Below are 15,258 nucleotides of genomic sequence, written 5' to 3' on the forward strand. Positions count from 1 at the left end.
CTGGAGGAAATTTCTAGCTCTAGTTCTAATCTCATGGATTTGACAGCATTCTGGTAGAAAAGTCTCACTGGCTGACATTCCCAGTACCTTCAGTGAGTAAAGGTGTAGCGACAGATGGACAGGAGATGACCGATACGTCAGTGACATGCATTCTGCTCTCATGTCTGGACGTGGGAGCGTGAGGTTACTCTTCACTTAGTGTCTGCTTCATAAGTTACGGATAAATAAGGAGGAGAAGTTGCAGCCCATCAAACCAGAGCGACCTTCCAAAACAACAACAGGACAACTCGCGAACTCGGACACGGAGCTCAACCCTGATGTTTAAAAAGAAGAAAAAAGGGAATTCCACAGAAATAAAATCACAATCACTGAACGCAGGAGAGCAGGAGTCTCAGGGAGATGGAGGGAGGGGTGGGAGAGGTAGAAGAGCGAGGGATAACGGAGGAGGAGGAGGCGGGAGGAGGGGTCATGGGGCTGTGCCGTCTGTCGTGCCGGCCAGTTTCTCTTCGTCAGCCTGTTTCTGGTGCTGCAGCCGGGCGTAGCTGACCGCATCGCCCCTGAGAGAGAGAGAAAGAAAGAAAGAAAGAAAGAGAGAGAGAGAGACAGAGAGAGACAGAAAGAGAAAGAGAGAGAGAGAAAGAAAGAAAGAAATAAAGAGAGCGAGAGAGAGAAAGAAAGAAAGAGCGAGAGAGAGAAAGAAAGAAAGAAAGAAAGAAAGAAAGAAAGAAAGAGAAAAAGAGAAAGAGAGAAAGAAAGGAGAGAGAGAGACACAGAGAGAAAGAAAGAAAGAAAGAGAAAAAGAGACAGAAAGAAAGAAAGGAGAGAGAGAGAGAGACAGACAGAGAGAGTGACAGAGAGACAGAGAGACAGACAGAGAGAGTGACAGAGAGACAGAGAGAGAGAGAGACAGAGAGAGAGACAGAGAGAGTGACAGAGAGACAGAGAGAGAGAGAGAGAGAGAGAGAGAGACAGAGAGACAGACAGAGAGAGACAGAGAGACAGAGACAGAGAGAGAGAGAGAGAGAGAGAGAGAGAGACAGAGAGAGACAGACAGACAGAGAGAGAGAGAGAGAGAGAGAGAGAGAGAGAGAGAGAGAGAGAGAGAGGAAGAGAGAAGGGGGTTGGGGATGAGTATGTCAGTGAGTCAGTATATTAGGGAGACATTAGCCAGGGCACACGACTTCACGTTATAATGTAAATAATATCAAAATGTTAAAAATGAAAATAATAAATGTAACAAACAGTGAATCACGTAATATTAATATTAAATGATTATCAGTAGTAAAAAAAGTGAAAAACACAAATGTTTTAAAGTAAATTAAGAGAAAAAGAGAGAAAAGTAATGAGTATTTTCACAATGCCATTCACCATACTCACAGCAGAAAACAGTGCAGGGCTGTTTAGTCTAGACATGTGCCAGTTGATTGTGAAAATAACAACAAATTCTCTACAGAGAACACACTTAGATATGTAACTTTCTAAAATATATATATTTGTTTACTCTTATTTATTTTTACTTAATGGTAATAATACCATTATAACCACTGTTATACAGCAAAACCAGATTGCTATACTGTACCACTGGAATACCATAGCAACCACGCAAGATAGCACAGTAATGGCCTAGCAACACCTTAGCAACCATTTGGTTTTCCATAGCAATGACTTAAGAACACCTTAACAACCACTTTGGCTCACATTGCACCAGCCTAGCAACACCTTAGCAGACACCTGGAGAAACAAAGCAATGGTTTAGCAACACCTTAGCATACGCCTAGGATATCACAGCAATGGCTTAGCAACACCCTAGCAACCACCTGGAATACCACAGCAATGGCTTAGCAACACCTTAACCAACCTAGGATAGCACAGCAACACCTTAGCAACACCTTAACCAACCTATGATAGCACAGCAACGCCTTAGCAACACCTCAGCATCCACATGAAATTCCATAGCAATGGTGTAGCAACATCTTAGCAACCACCTGGAATACCACAGCAATGGCCTAAAAACACCTTCACAGCCATATACGATACCATAGAAACAGCTTAGCAACACCTTAGCAACTACCTAACAATGGCCTAACAACATCATGGAATACCATAGTGACCTAATAGCAACACCATTAGCAACCACCTGGAATAAACAGTGCTCTGCAGCTGCTTTAACCTTCGAAACATTATGGACTGGCTTCGTCAAACCAACTTAAACGTCTGTTCACAAACTTTCCCTTTTAGTTATGATGACAGAAAAATTTGCGCGTATGAAGGATTTTCTCACTTTTTGCCAAGGGACGCGAGTCCGTAGAGCACTCCTGTGGCGAAGGCGATGGCGTTCCCAAACAGAGTGGTCAGGGTGAGACTCAGAAAGATGGGGATGAGGGCCATCCTGGGGGGGGGGGTGAGAGAGAGAGAGAATTAGTCTGTGATTGAGAACTGTACGGCAGCTTTATTTGTTCCTCAGAATAGTATAGGCTGTGTCTCTAATTACAATGTGATTGCTAATTAGGTAACAAGGGCTTTTATCTAGTGGACAGGATGAGGCCCAGTGTTTTTCAATTTCATCTCTTTCTTCCTTCCCTATTTCTTTAGCGTATCAGTGTATCTACTCATATTATTGATATTATTGATGTTTTTGATGTCTGATGTGAAATACTCTGTTCTAGATAACTTTACCGAGTCAGAGCTGTTCGCAGTGGTGGTGATAGGAACCAGACGTCCACCTCTAAAAACTCCTCAGAGAGAGTTCCTACATGTGCACTGCCTGATGCACAAGACATTGTCTAAGATGTATGTATGTTTGTATGTACATGCAAGGTGTTGTGAGGCAAAAAAACAAAACAAAACAAAAAAAAACAACATATTTATAGATTTTCCACTATTTCCACTACCTACTCAGAAGACTCGTGTAGGTTCTCTGGTGGTTCTGGATGGTAAATAAAGTGTCTATATCTGTGTTGTAGTCATGGTGACGCCTGGTTCCCATCACCACCACTGTAAATACATCTGAACCACTTCACACCAAACCCACTCTGAATCTGTTTACGCCTCACACACCGAATTAAGCTGAAATTCTCAGAAAGCAGTGTCTGTATGTCTCTCACTCACCCACAGTAGAGCAGCGCTTTCTGCCAGGGCCGCATGCGGTCCGCCCGGTCCGCCACCGCGTTCGCAAACTCCACGAACTGACAGCAGAACGGCACCTCGCAGATAAACAGCACACACGCCGTCAACCTGAGGACGCACGGCCACATGTTTACTTGGAAAACACCCCATATATCACTAGAATGGATGCAAAGCAGTTGCTATATGTATGCAATATAACATAATTCATTCTACTGAACTGGTTCAAAGTCAGAGTTTGGACTTCAGACTAAAATCCTTTTGTTTTAGTGACCCTATACCTAAATGATCATAATTTTATCACAATAAATAGTTGACCGCTCCATTTTGCCTCTACTAAAACAATCAGAGCACTAACGGAACAGTCACTGCGGAACATTTGGTAAGGTTTCGGTAGAGATGTGGTTGTTCTGGTGGTGACAAAACGGACAGCTCAATTATTGTTTTAATAAAATGAGACATAATTGAGATAAAGGGTCACTTTAGCTCATTTTGAGCAGAACCAGATATTTAATAAAGGAGGAGACGGTCACTGGTTGATATAACGTCCATTTGTGGAGAAAGTCCCGCCTTCAATAAACTTAGCCAATCAGCCTGCTTGTTTAGCCAATAGCGACAATACTCCCTGCTTCTTTGTAGATCTGTGCAAGCGCTGTAGCCAGAGCAACTCGCTATAACAGCAAAACACTATTTTGTTTGTTATTTCAGCCAAACACTACAAAGTATGTGAGTTTTGTCAGATTTTACCAGCAATTTAAAAGATTATTAAAATGGGATTTGACCCGTCAAATTTTTTGATTACTCTCCATTCAAAAAGATAGAAGTCCAGTCTTGTAGGACTAAAAATATCTGCCCGGTGGTGCTGCCAAGACAGCAGCAGAGTAAACTGACTACATGCCAACGACTATACGCTGACGTGCCAAAAGTCATGGGACAGGAACTAGTATCGTGAAGGACCCCCTCCTGTCCCGGGGAACTGCAGCAACTCAGTGTTTGGAAGACGTCTGGAGGGACTTTGAGCCAGGCCTTCTGGAGAGCCACTCACAGCACAGTGGTGTTTGTAGGTATGGCATCTTCAGTGCAAACCGACATCACCACCACATCCCATAAATGCTGGAATGGGCTCACGTCAGGCAAAAACCATTCATCAGAACTCGATATTCCTCAAACCAATTCTGGACACCTTGGGCCCAATGGCCCGATGGCTGGAATGTCCCATCACTATGGAGGTACATGAAGTCCACGAAGGGCTGTAAATGGTCAGCAAACAGTAAAATGTGGTGTTAACCAGTCCAAGATGTATTCAGGCAGACCAGTGCCATGAGAACATACCCCACACCGGAATGGAACCACCACCAGGTTGCAGAGTACCTTGTTGACAACTCGGGTCCATGGCTTCATGGGGTCTTCGGCACACACAAACCTGACCATCAGCCTGAAACAACTGGTACTGAGACTCATTGGACCACACCACATGTTACCAGTCTTCTAGGGTCCTGTTAGCAACCTCATGAGCCCAGGTGAGGTAACAGAGGCACTCTAAGTGGGTCTTCTGCTACCATGGAGGTTAAGGAACGTTGCACTGACCTGCTGGATATGATTGTGGGGCCTCCTATATTAAATGTGGATGTGATTTCTGCCAGAGTGTCTTGTCTGTTCGTACGAACAATTCTAGCCAGACGCCGCCGATCTCGATCATTAAGCACTCGTGGTCAGCCACTGCGGTGTCCACTGTGGGTGGTACTGCCTTCTATGATGTATTCCTGGTACACATGTGACGCTGAGGATCAAGGAATGTTAAATGCATGCACAACTTTGGGAATGGAATTCTCTGGTAATTCACTTTGCCTTGCAATAAACGTGCTGACCAGTGATCGGCCTCACTCACAAGATGACACCACACAGCTCACACAGGTGTGGGCATTCCCGAGCCTGAGGAAACACCACTTCATGGTCAATTTGCGTACAGCTAACCCAGGGCTTTAGGCACATCCGCGTATATGCCAACATGGTGAATTTCTCAGTTAACTTGAGGAGTCCTTTACACAACCATCATTTTCAATACAGCGATCGACACGTCATAATATTGCAGTTTGCCTTCTGGTGATCATGTACTAGTGCTTTGTGGCTGCATCCTCACCCGGAACAGTAAACAACAGATAAACAACACTGCTTATGGCAAAATAAACAAACAAGCCAAACGGAAGTCAGTCACAGCTCAACCTCAAGTTCTCACCTTTATTGTTTTGTCCACAAATTGTTTTAATAAATGTGATTCTGCTTTCTTCTGTCACCTGTTGGAGTTATGTAGGTAGTGTTGTGATGAGGGCGACACTTAATAGTGCACAGCAGCACCTGCTGTCTCGGGTAACAATCGCGCAGGCAGGTTTCAACAGTGGACATCAGTACAAGACAGTGGCTGCGGTAGGCCGGCTCGTACACATACAGAGCGACCAACACTCATAAAACAGAACACAGTACGAGTACTCACACCATCCAGACTCCTGCGGCGATATTTAAGGGGTGCACCGTCACACAGTTCCAAACCCCCATCACCGCACACGCTAGAGAGAGAGAACCAGAAGGAGAAAGCAAAAAATACATTAGAGTGACCAATAAAACGAACTGGCGGCAGAAAAAAAGCACTGTAATTAAATTTTACATGACCATTTTCCATTTTTGTTATGCCTTACAATAAAACAGGCTGGTGTTGTTACTGTGCCTTTAAGACTGATGTATGCAAATGAGCTCTGTTCTAATTTGCTGCCCTGTGTTGTGCCTTATTCAAAAAGCAGCCGCAGCTGAAACACTCCTTTCAGCTTCAGTATGAGCGGGTGTGGCTAAACTGCTGTCCACTGAATAGGCGGGCATATGTAAATGAGTTTGGAGGGAACAATACATTCTAAACCTCCATCTGTTTGCATACTTTGTTAGCCCCCTTTCACCCTGTTCTTCAGTGGTCAGAACCCCCATGGACCCTCACAGAGCAGGTACTATTTGCGTGGTGGGTCATTCTCAGCACTGCAGGAACACTGAGGTGGTGGTGGTGTGTTAGTGCGTGTTGTGCTGGCACGAGTGGATCAGATACAGCAGTGCTGCTGCAGTTTTTAAACACTGTGTCCACTCACTGTCCACTCTATTACCTTGTTGGTCCACTTTGTGTTACGTAAAGTCAGAGACAGCAGCTCATGTCTCTCTGCATAGGTTGTGTTGTTCGTCTACTAGTCCTTCATCAGGGGTCACAGGACGCTGCCCACAGGACGCTGTTGGCTGGATATTTTTGGTTGGTGGACTGTTCTCAGTCCAGCAGCGACACTGAGGTGTTTAAAAACTCCAGCAGCACTGCTGTGTCTGATCCACTCAGACCAGCGCAACACACACTACACATAGACATAATTTGCAAATACCTGCTGCGCTTCACTTTGTGTGTAAATTCCATGATGAATGGCTCAAAATGACTTGGAAAAAAGTCTGGTTCCATTGACTTACACTGAAAGTAAAGTAGTATATTCCCTTCTCCTCTGAAGTTCATTTTGAAGACACGCGGTTTTATTCGGACAACAGTGCTATGGATATAGATATATACATACACTATATTTCCATGGAACGTGCTCTCAGGAGCTCAGTGAGTTCCAGCGTGGTGCCGTGATCGGATGCCACCTGTGCAGCAAGTCCAGTCGTGAAATTTCCTCACTACTAAATATTCCACAGTCCACTGTCAGTGGGATTATAACAAAGTGGAAGCGATTGGGAACGACAGCAGCTCAGTCACGAAGTGGTCGGCCACGTAAAATGACAGAGTGGTCAGCGGATGCTGAGGGGCATAGTGCGCAGAGGTCACCGACTTTCTGCAGAGTCCATCACTACAGACCTCCAAACTTCATGTGGCCTTCAGATCAGCTCAAGAACAGCGTAGAGAGCTTCTTGGAATGGGTTTCCATGGCCGAGCAGCTGCATCCAAGCCTTACATCACCAAGCGCAATGCAAAGCGTGGAGTGCAGTGGTGTAAAGCGCCGCCACTGGACTCTAGAGCAGTGGAGACGAGTTCTCTGGAGTGACGCTTCTACGTTTGGGAATCTGATGGACGCGTCTAGGTTTGGCGGTTGCCAGGAGACGGTACTTGTCTGACTGCATTGTGCCGAGTGTAAAGTTTGGTGCAGGGGGGATCATGGTGTGGGGTTGTTTTCAGGAGTTGGGCTCGGCCCCTTAGTTCCAGTGAAAGGAGCTCTTAATGCTTCAGCACCAAGAGATTTTGGACAGTTTGACGCTCCCAACTTTGTGGGAACAGTTTGGGGACGGTCCCTTCCTGTTCCAACATGACTGCACACCAGAGCACAAAGCAGGTCCATAAAGACGTGGATGAGCCAGTTTGGTGTGGAAGAACTTGACTGGCCTGCACAGAGTCCTGACCTCAACCCCACAGAACACCTTTGGGATGAATTAGAGTGGAGATTGTGAGCCAGGCCTTCTTGTCCAACATCAGTGTCTGACCTCACAAATGCTCTTCTGGAAGAATGATCAAAAATTCCCATAAACACTCCTAACCCTTGTGGAAAGCCTTCCCAGAAGAGCTGAAGCTGTTATAGCTGCAAAGGGTGGGCCGACATCATATTAAACCCTATGGATTAAGAATGGGATGTCACTCAAGTTCATATGCGTGTGAAGCCAGACGACTGAATACCTTTTTTGCAATATAGTGTACATACACACCAGGGGATCTGAAGGATCTGCAGCTGAGAGACTGAAAATCTTACAGGCCACTCTCAAACATTTTTCTGAGGTTTTGCTGAACAACCGTGTAAGTCATTGGGGTTATGGCACATAGGCTAGAAAGAACAGAGAGCTATTCATGAGGGTTGAACACCCCCCTCAACCCCCCACCCACACACTATGCATGTGTTCAGGTCTTGTGCACACTACAGCTCTGTCTCCCTACTGAATGATACTGACTGCGTGGTGGACGTCTTCCTTGACTCTGTGTGCATGGTTGTGCATCTGAGGTATTTAGGTTAAAATTACTGTTCCTCAATCTGGAATTAGCAAAAAAAGTGTTAAGTTTTGTGTGTTAAGCAGGCTAGGTGGCGATATGTGGCTTTTACTCACAAGGCAGGCCAGGAGCAGAAGTCTAGCCATTCACTCACAACAGCACAATCCCACTGAGACAGGTGCATGGTTAGTCAGCTAGCTAGTTGCCCCCCAAGTGAGCCAGGGTTCGCGAGCTCTCTGTCCGTTAGAGGGCTTCACGCCTGTCCATCCTCCCCACCATTTACATTTACGGCATTTGGCTGGTCCTCTTATCCAGAGCGACTTACCATTTGATCATTTTGCACAAGTAGGTGAAGGTGGTGTTGGGAGTCTTGCCCAAGGACTCTTATTGGTATAGTGTAGGGTGGTTACCCAGGTGGGTGTTTGAACCCCAGTCTACAGCGTAGAAGGCAGAGGTGTTACCCACTACACTAACCCCACCAGAGAGCTTATAACACTTATCGTCAACTAACGAGAAGCTGCCCCAGCTAGAGAATCTTGAATGCCGGGTAGCAGACAGTAAAGAGCTCAGCCTTAGCACATAGGAGGCGTCACAGAAAACCTCAAAAAGGCTCAACTTCATTTTACACTCTACTTGTAGATTTAATGGAATAAAACTTGCAGTATCAGCGGATTTGTCAGGTTTGGTATCGGCTAGCTAACTCTTCACAAACTCACTGCTTTTACCTAAAAGCTATTTCATTTTACGCTCTACTCGTATAGATTTAATGGAATAAAACTCTCGGCATCCGTTAGCAGGTCTATCAGGTTTGGTATTGGTTAGCCAGCTCCTCACAAACTCACTGTTTTCAGCAAAAATGTGGTGAAATATGTGGCTTAGCTAATCACGTTAGCTCTCTCATACCCTCAAGAGTGCATCTTCAGTACCTTTAGTTAGGGAACAACTTTGAATTGTGCCATATCTTGCTGCACTGCACTGACCCCATATATACTCCTAAGACTCACTGTACCTTGGGCGAAATATGTGCTCAACGTCCAGCCTGGCTAAATCCTAGGCTCGCTAATAAAATAATATTGGAACCCTTTATTCTAGTGGTGTACTATGGATTTGCGGTCTGGGTTTAATGTAGTTCAGGAGCACAGAGATGCGTCTCTATCTCTGGTCACAGTGTCCCGATGCGTCTGGTGTGGCCTTAACTTTCAAATTCCCATCCATTTTACAGGGTAGTCAATTATTCTGGAATAATGGCTTAAAAATGTAATTGAACATCAAATTCGAGCGAAATACCCATCCCTAGTTATGAGGACCCTCTACCTGCTTTTTCCATGTTCCACACGTCTAATGAAACATCACGCCGGTCATCAGGACTGGGTCACGGTTCTAATACGCCCTGAACTGGCTTCCCTGAGAAAACCCTGGGCCTTCATGCATGAACATGATGAATGTGGCAAAACTGAAGTGCCTTGTAAGGCCTGTTCGCAGGAGTCCTGGTGGGTCTGAGGAATCATTTGACTGATTAATGGTGCAGGGCCGCCTGTCTGTCCATGCACCTTTGTCCAGGGAGCAAACCCAATCGACTTTATTGATCACCAATACAACTGTCCGCTCACACCAGCGGTCTGCCCTCATTGTATTGTCAACTGCCATAATGAAAAAGTGATGTAGTAGCTCATACGTTAAGCGCGTTCATTCAGACTTCGACTGCTTTCCTGAAACATGTGTACTTTATAACACGCCTCTCTGGTGTTGAATGAGGCGTTTCATAGCTTTCATATTTTTCACGGCATTCTTTCATAGCTATGGTTACGAGCCGGCCAAGCAAGAACAGCTGAAGCCAGTTAAGATTCTGCTTACTCCACCAATCATCAACCAAAATCTTGATTGCCAGTGCTGGGACATGTTTTCTCCCATTTTTGCAAAAGACGAACTACATAAACAAGAGCAAATACCACATAATATAATGCCCTTTTGCTTTTTCTTGCTTTTCACTTCCAAACCATAAGTGTCTTGAAATTGAAATAGCCAATAAAGTAAACAGACGGCAACAGATAGGCTTCAATACCAAAAGTTGGTTAGACGAGGCTTTAAAGAAGGAAATAAAACAAAAATTATATTGATGAGTGCGCTGCCATCCCTTCAGCCATCACAGAGTTACAGATCTGATCTGATGCAGTTAGTTGTGGGCTCTGGATCTTGCGTAGGAGGTGAAAATAGTTCTTTTGTTTTAAAATCAAGGCTTATTTGGGAATGTGTGAAAGTTGGTCTGTGGTCCATGTTTAGGACAAAACATGAAATATTCTGGCCACTGGCACTGCAATGGTGACGATATAAGATTATGTGCATTGCAAATAAAACAAAAATGTTCTCTCTCTCTCACACACACACACACACACACACACACACACACACACACACACACACACATATTATATATCATTTGTACCTGTCCTTGTATGTTATTTGCATGCATGTGTGCCAGACTGCATGACTGATTATGAATTCTGCCCCCTTTAAAAGTTTCTACGTTTTTAAATGGGGGTGGGCAATTTGGCATTATATTATCATTATTGTAATAAAATATGTTACAATACGCTTTTATGAGTATGTTGTGAATATCATCAGTACTTATAACACATTGACTTACTACATGCATCATTACAAACATTACTGGATGTAGTGCAGTCTAGCTACTAAATCATTATAAAAACCATTGTAGTTGAAGGTTTATTATTATTATTATTGTTATTACTACATTATAGGTTCTATTTTGTTTGTTAGCTAGGAAAGAATGCATTTGTGGAAATCCCGGTCCCTCCCCTGATATCCAGTCCATGTGTTTACTTAATTCCAGCTCTCAGCACCTTTGACCCAATCATTGATGAGCCCTGAGCACCAGTGATGGAATGAAAAAAATGGACTAGAAACCGGATCCAACTGAATTACCCTGAACACTGTACTCTGACACTCTGCAGAGGCCACCTCCAGTCCTGTGGGCCACCTACATTTGCAGTTTCATATATTATATAACCAAAAGTATGCAGACACTTCTAATGATGATATTCAGGTGTTTCAGCCACACCCATTGCTAACAGGTGTATAAAATCAAGCACATGGCCAGGCAGTCTCCCTACGTAAACACTGGCGGTAAACAAGGTCATTTGGCGACTTTATCATAGGATGTCACCGAGATACACGTCAGTTTGTGAAATGTCTGCCCTGCTAGATCTGCCCCAGACAACTGTAAGTGCTATTATTGTGAAAAGGAAGAGTCAACAAGCAAAAGCTCAGCTACAGTCACATAGCTGGGCCTCACAAATGCTCTCTTGATTAAATGGGCACAAATTTCCACAGACACACTCCAAAATCTTGTGGAAAGCTTCCCAAGACAGACTAGGCTATTATAGCTGGAAAATTGAGGCATCTCTATATTAATTCACATGGCTTTAGAATGGGATGTCCAGCAAGCTTATATAGGTGTGATGGTCAGGTGTCCACATAGTGTATTTCACTGCTCCTGAAAGAGCTCCAGAGCTTCATCTTTAGGTAACAACGTGATGGTGAACTACAGGAGTGATACGTACAGATGCCACCCAGGACAGCAGCAATTTTGCAGATCCACCGGTACCACCATGACATGCCGTCGTCATCGCTGGCTGCTTTGGCTGGAGCTGTGGCCTCCTCTGAGCTCATCTTACACCTCAATTATTCACAACACCTGCAGATCACCAGTGCACACGGTGGCTGAGTCCTTCTCCACTCTGCTCCACTTCAGTCCAGTCTAGAGAAGGGCAACAGGACAGTGTATAGCATTACTGTGATAAATGATGTCACAATACAATAAGCTTTTTTTTTGTGTTTTGTTTTAACACATTGTGTATATCAGCAGTGCTTGAAAAACACTGACCAACTGCATGTTGAATTCTGAAGAGAGAAAACGAGTCTCGTTTAACTGGATTTAGTGTCAAATTAAGCCAAACACTAAATAAAAATCAATGTGTTCAGTTCAGCTTTTTGGCCTATTCTTCTAAGTTTTGGGCCGATTCTGGCTTTTCCGATGCGATTGCTGGGCAGATGTTAGGCATGCAGGCCAGAACAGGATCAGATACCTCGTGTCTACATTTGGGGGCCAATGCCGTGACTCCTGCGGGCTAAATGTGTACTTAGGCCAGATTTGGGCCACATCATCCATTAGCTCTACTCACTTTACGGTGTTTGTTGGGCCGGATCTGGGCCAGAACAAACCCAGGGATGTGGGCCAGACAAATTTTGTTGGGATATTATGTATCGTGAAAAAGTATCACAATATGTTTTTGCCATATCGCCCACCTCTAATCCAATCCAGTCCAGTCCACTGTAGTCCAGTCCAGTGCTTCTCACAACGCTCTCAAAGTACTCGACAGCCACGGTAACGACTCCAGTCGGTTAAACGACAGACGTTATCAAACCAGTCGGCGGTGAAAGCGCCTCAGATGTGTCGTTTGGTGATCCAGATGGCAGGGAAGTGAGAAACACTGAGCGCCTGTTTATCAGCCTGCGTCCTGCTTTATCATAGGGACGCTCGGGCATTAATAATACAGCAAAATCAGCCGGATAACTCCTCCAAACCGCCGCCGATCCTTCCGCCCTTCAGTGTGTGGAAAGCTGTAAACCTGATCCAACAACCCCCGCGGGGTTAAAGCTGCTCCGCTGTAAAGGCCGACTGTATTTTCTCGAGATAATTCAGTGGCCCATTGTTTGGCTTCTTCTCTCGGAGGTTCCCCCGGTTGCGTTGCGTTATGGGCGGAGTCTACACCCACGTCACTGCGCAACGTCACCTGTTTCAAGTAGTCGAAACTCGAGTTTTCTGGAATCGACTCCGACTCCTGATTCCTGCCGATGGAATCGACTCCACTTTACTTTGAGTGGCTGCAGATTGATTGATGATGATGATGATGATGATGACGATGATGATGACATGATGAACCTTTATTTAACATGACGTCGAGAAACTTACTAACCCGCTGTGCTTATAATGATATCAATATAAACCATTTTCAGCCAGTTAGGCTGATTTAAAGTAAAGTTGTCCAGTGCAGCATTTGTTGTGTTCCGCGTCTTTCCACGGGGCTGAATTCGGCGAATCCCGCAGTTGATCAGTCGATTTGTTCGCTGTCGCGTTTGGTTTTCGCTCCTCGCTTCGGTCAGAAAACGCGGAGTCGTTTCCAGGATCACAGAATCGATTCTTCTGGAATCGACTCTCCATTACTCGTTTCAAGGGCTCCGGGTTCCGTCCCATCAGCGCAGGCGGGTCGGGTCTCGTCCGAGTTCGTGGTTTGAGTTTTTTATGTTTTACTTTTTAACGTGTAAGAGTTTAATGTTTTTCATTATTTGTAAAGGCCAGTAGCTTTTATGATGTGTCAAACTTCATGATGGTAAAACTCATTTATATCTTTTTGTACCTAATTTTCTAGAATCTGCCACTTTGTCTAACTGCTACTTGTACCTACCTACCTACCTGTCTCCCTCCCTTCCTACCTACCTGTCTCCCTCCCTTCCTACCTACCTGTCTCCCTACCTACCTACCTGTCTCCCTCCCTACCTACCTGTCTCCCTACCTACCTGTCTACCTACCTACCTATTTGTCTACCTGTCTACGTACCTATGTACCTAACTGTCTACCTACCTACCTACCTGTCTCCCTCCCTACCTACCTGTCTCCCTCCCTACCTACCTGTCTGCCTACCTACCTGTCTCCCTCCCTACCTACCTGTCTCCCTACCTACCTGTCTGCCTACCTGTCTCCCTCCCTACCTACCTGTCTCTCTACCTACCTGTCTCCCTCCCTACCTACCTGTCTACCTACCTAAATACCTGTCTCCCTACCTACTTGTCTACCTACCTACCTACCTACTTGTCTACCTGTCTACCTACCTACGTACCTAACTGTCTACCTACCTACCTGTCTACCTACCTACCTACTTGTCTACCTACCTGTCTACCTGTTCTATCTACCTGTTCTATCTACCTGTCTACCAGTAGCTGCTACACTATACATCTATACATTGCGCTGATACTGCTGTGAACATTCTGTTGCTCTGCCTGTGTGAAATGGTCACAGCCATGCCAGGTTACAGCTCACGCCGCGGTCTGCGTCTTTGAGGATGGTGGATATGGTCAGTACTGAAAACCGCTGACCAGCTGCATGTTCAGTAACAGCGCGTCATTGTGTCGGTGGTGTTTGGTAGGATCTCTTTTCAGGGCGGCACTCCTGGCTCTCTTTTGTCTGTTGTGTTCTGAACCTGCTTTACCTGAACGCCCCTCAGAGCTGTGCAGGCTCATCGCCTCCATAGACCCACAGCCCAGCTGAACACACCGTCCCGTGAGGCCCTGGCTGTGTTCTAACCGACTCCTAGGTCCCTACGTAGTGCACTACTATAGACTACTTTAGAACGAAAGTGAGTGACCGGGCTAGACCTGGGGTTCCGTCTCAAATCACTCCAGTGCTCACTTTGTAGTGAACCAGTACTACAAAATAAAAGCAGGTTAAGTGACCTGACTACCAGTTTTAGAATGATAGACAGTGCTGTGGATATACATGGAGGAAGTGGTTGAGATTCAATATTGGTTTATTAATAATAATAATAATAATAATAATACATTACACGATTGCCTGTTGGAGTCCCATGACCAGACTGTGACTTAATTACCTTAAAACCAGAAGACTAAGCAGGTCGTCAGACAAACCTTGTAAACTTGTGAATTGTCCTGCATTGCATTTGAGGGAGAACAGGGGTCAACAGGAAAACTGAGAAAGTCATTATTATGAGATGCTAAGTCATTATTATGAGATAATAAACCATTATTATGAGATATTAAGCCATTATTATGAGATATTAAGCCATTATTATGAGATGCTAAGTCATTATTATGAGATATTAAGCCATTATTATGAGATGCTAAGTCATTATTATGAGATAATAAACCATTATTATGAGATGCTAAGTCATTATTATGTGATGCTAAGTCATTACTATGAGATAATAAACCATTATTATGAGATATTAAGCCACTATTATGAGATAATAAACCATTATTATGAGATGCTAAGTCATTATTATGTGATGCTAAGTCATTACTATGAGATAATAAACCATTATTATGAGATATTA

The 15,258-nt window shown here is 44.6% G+C and overlaps 1 protein-coding gene across 2 annotated transcripts; it reads right to left on the bottom strand.

Moving 5' to 3' along the window:
* Positions 1–295: 295 nt before the first annotated feature.
* Positions 296–12,907, bottom strand: cacfd1 (calcium channel flower domain containing 1). 2 transcript variants are annotated; one of them, XM_017717984.2, is made up of 6 exons: positions 12,437–12,905; positions 11,692–11,888; positions 5,615–5,687; positions 3,109–3,234; positions 2,282–2,389; positions 296–557 (listed from the first exon to the last, which is right to left on the bottom strand). In XM_017717984.2, the coding sequence occupies exons 2-6, from the start codon at positions 11,798–11,800 to the stop codon at positions 467–469; spliced, it is 507 nt and encodes a 168-aa protein (XP_017573473.1). In that variant the 5' UTR covers positions 11,801–11,888; positions 12,437–12,905; the 3' UTR covers positions 296–466. The 2 variants fall into 2 exon arrangements, with proteins under 2 accessions (XP_017573473.1, XP_017573474.1); XM_017717985.2 differs by lacking the exon at positions 296–557 and adding an exon at positions 1,028–1,180 and having other exon boundaries at positions 12,437–12,907.
* Between the last annotated feature and the right edge of the window lie 2,351 nt (positions 12,908–15,258).

The sequence above is a fragment of the Pygocentrus nattereri genome, chromosome 16 (assembly GCF_015220715.1).
Source record: "Pygocentrus nattereri isolate fPygNat1 chromosome 16, fPygNat1.pri, whole genome shotgun sequence".
NCBI lineage: Eukaryota > Metazoa > Chordata > Actinopteri > Characiformes > Serrasalmidae > Pygocentrus > Pygocentrus nattereri.

What these genes read in the sequence shown, in the direction of transcription:
- cacfd1 (XM_017717984.2), bottom strand. Translation starts at nt 11,800, where the DNA reads ATGAGCTCAGAGGAGGCCACAGCTCCAGCCAAAGCAGCCAGCGATGAC. An exon ending in TGCTGTCCTGGGTGGCATCT is followed by an intron (nt 5,688 to 11,691) that starts GTACGTATCACT and finishes CTCTCTCTCTAG; the next exon opens with CGTGTGCGGTGATGGGGGTT. An exon ending in GCCGCAGGAGTCTGGATGGT is followed by an intron (nt 3,235 to 5,614) that starts GTGAGTACTCGT and finishes GTGCGTCCTCAG; the next exon opens with GTTGACGGCGTGTGTGCTGT.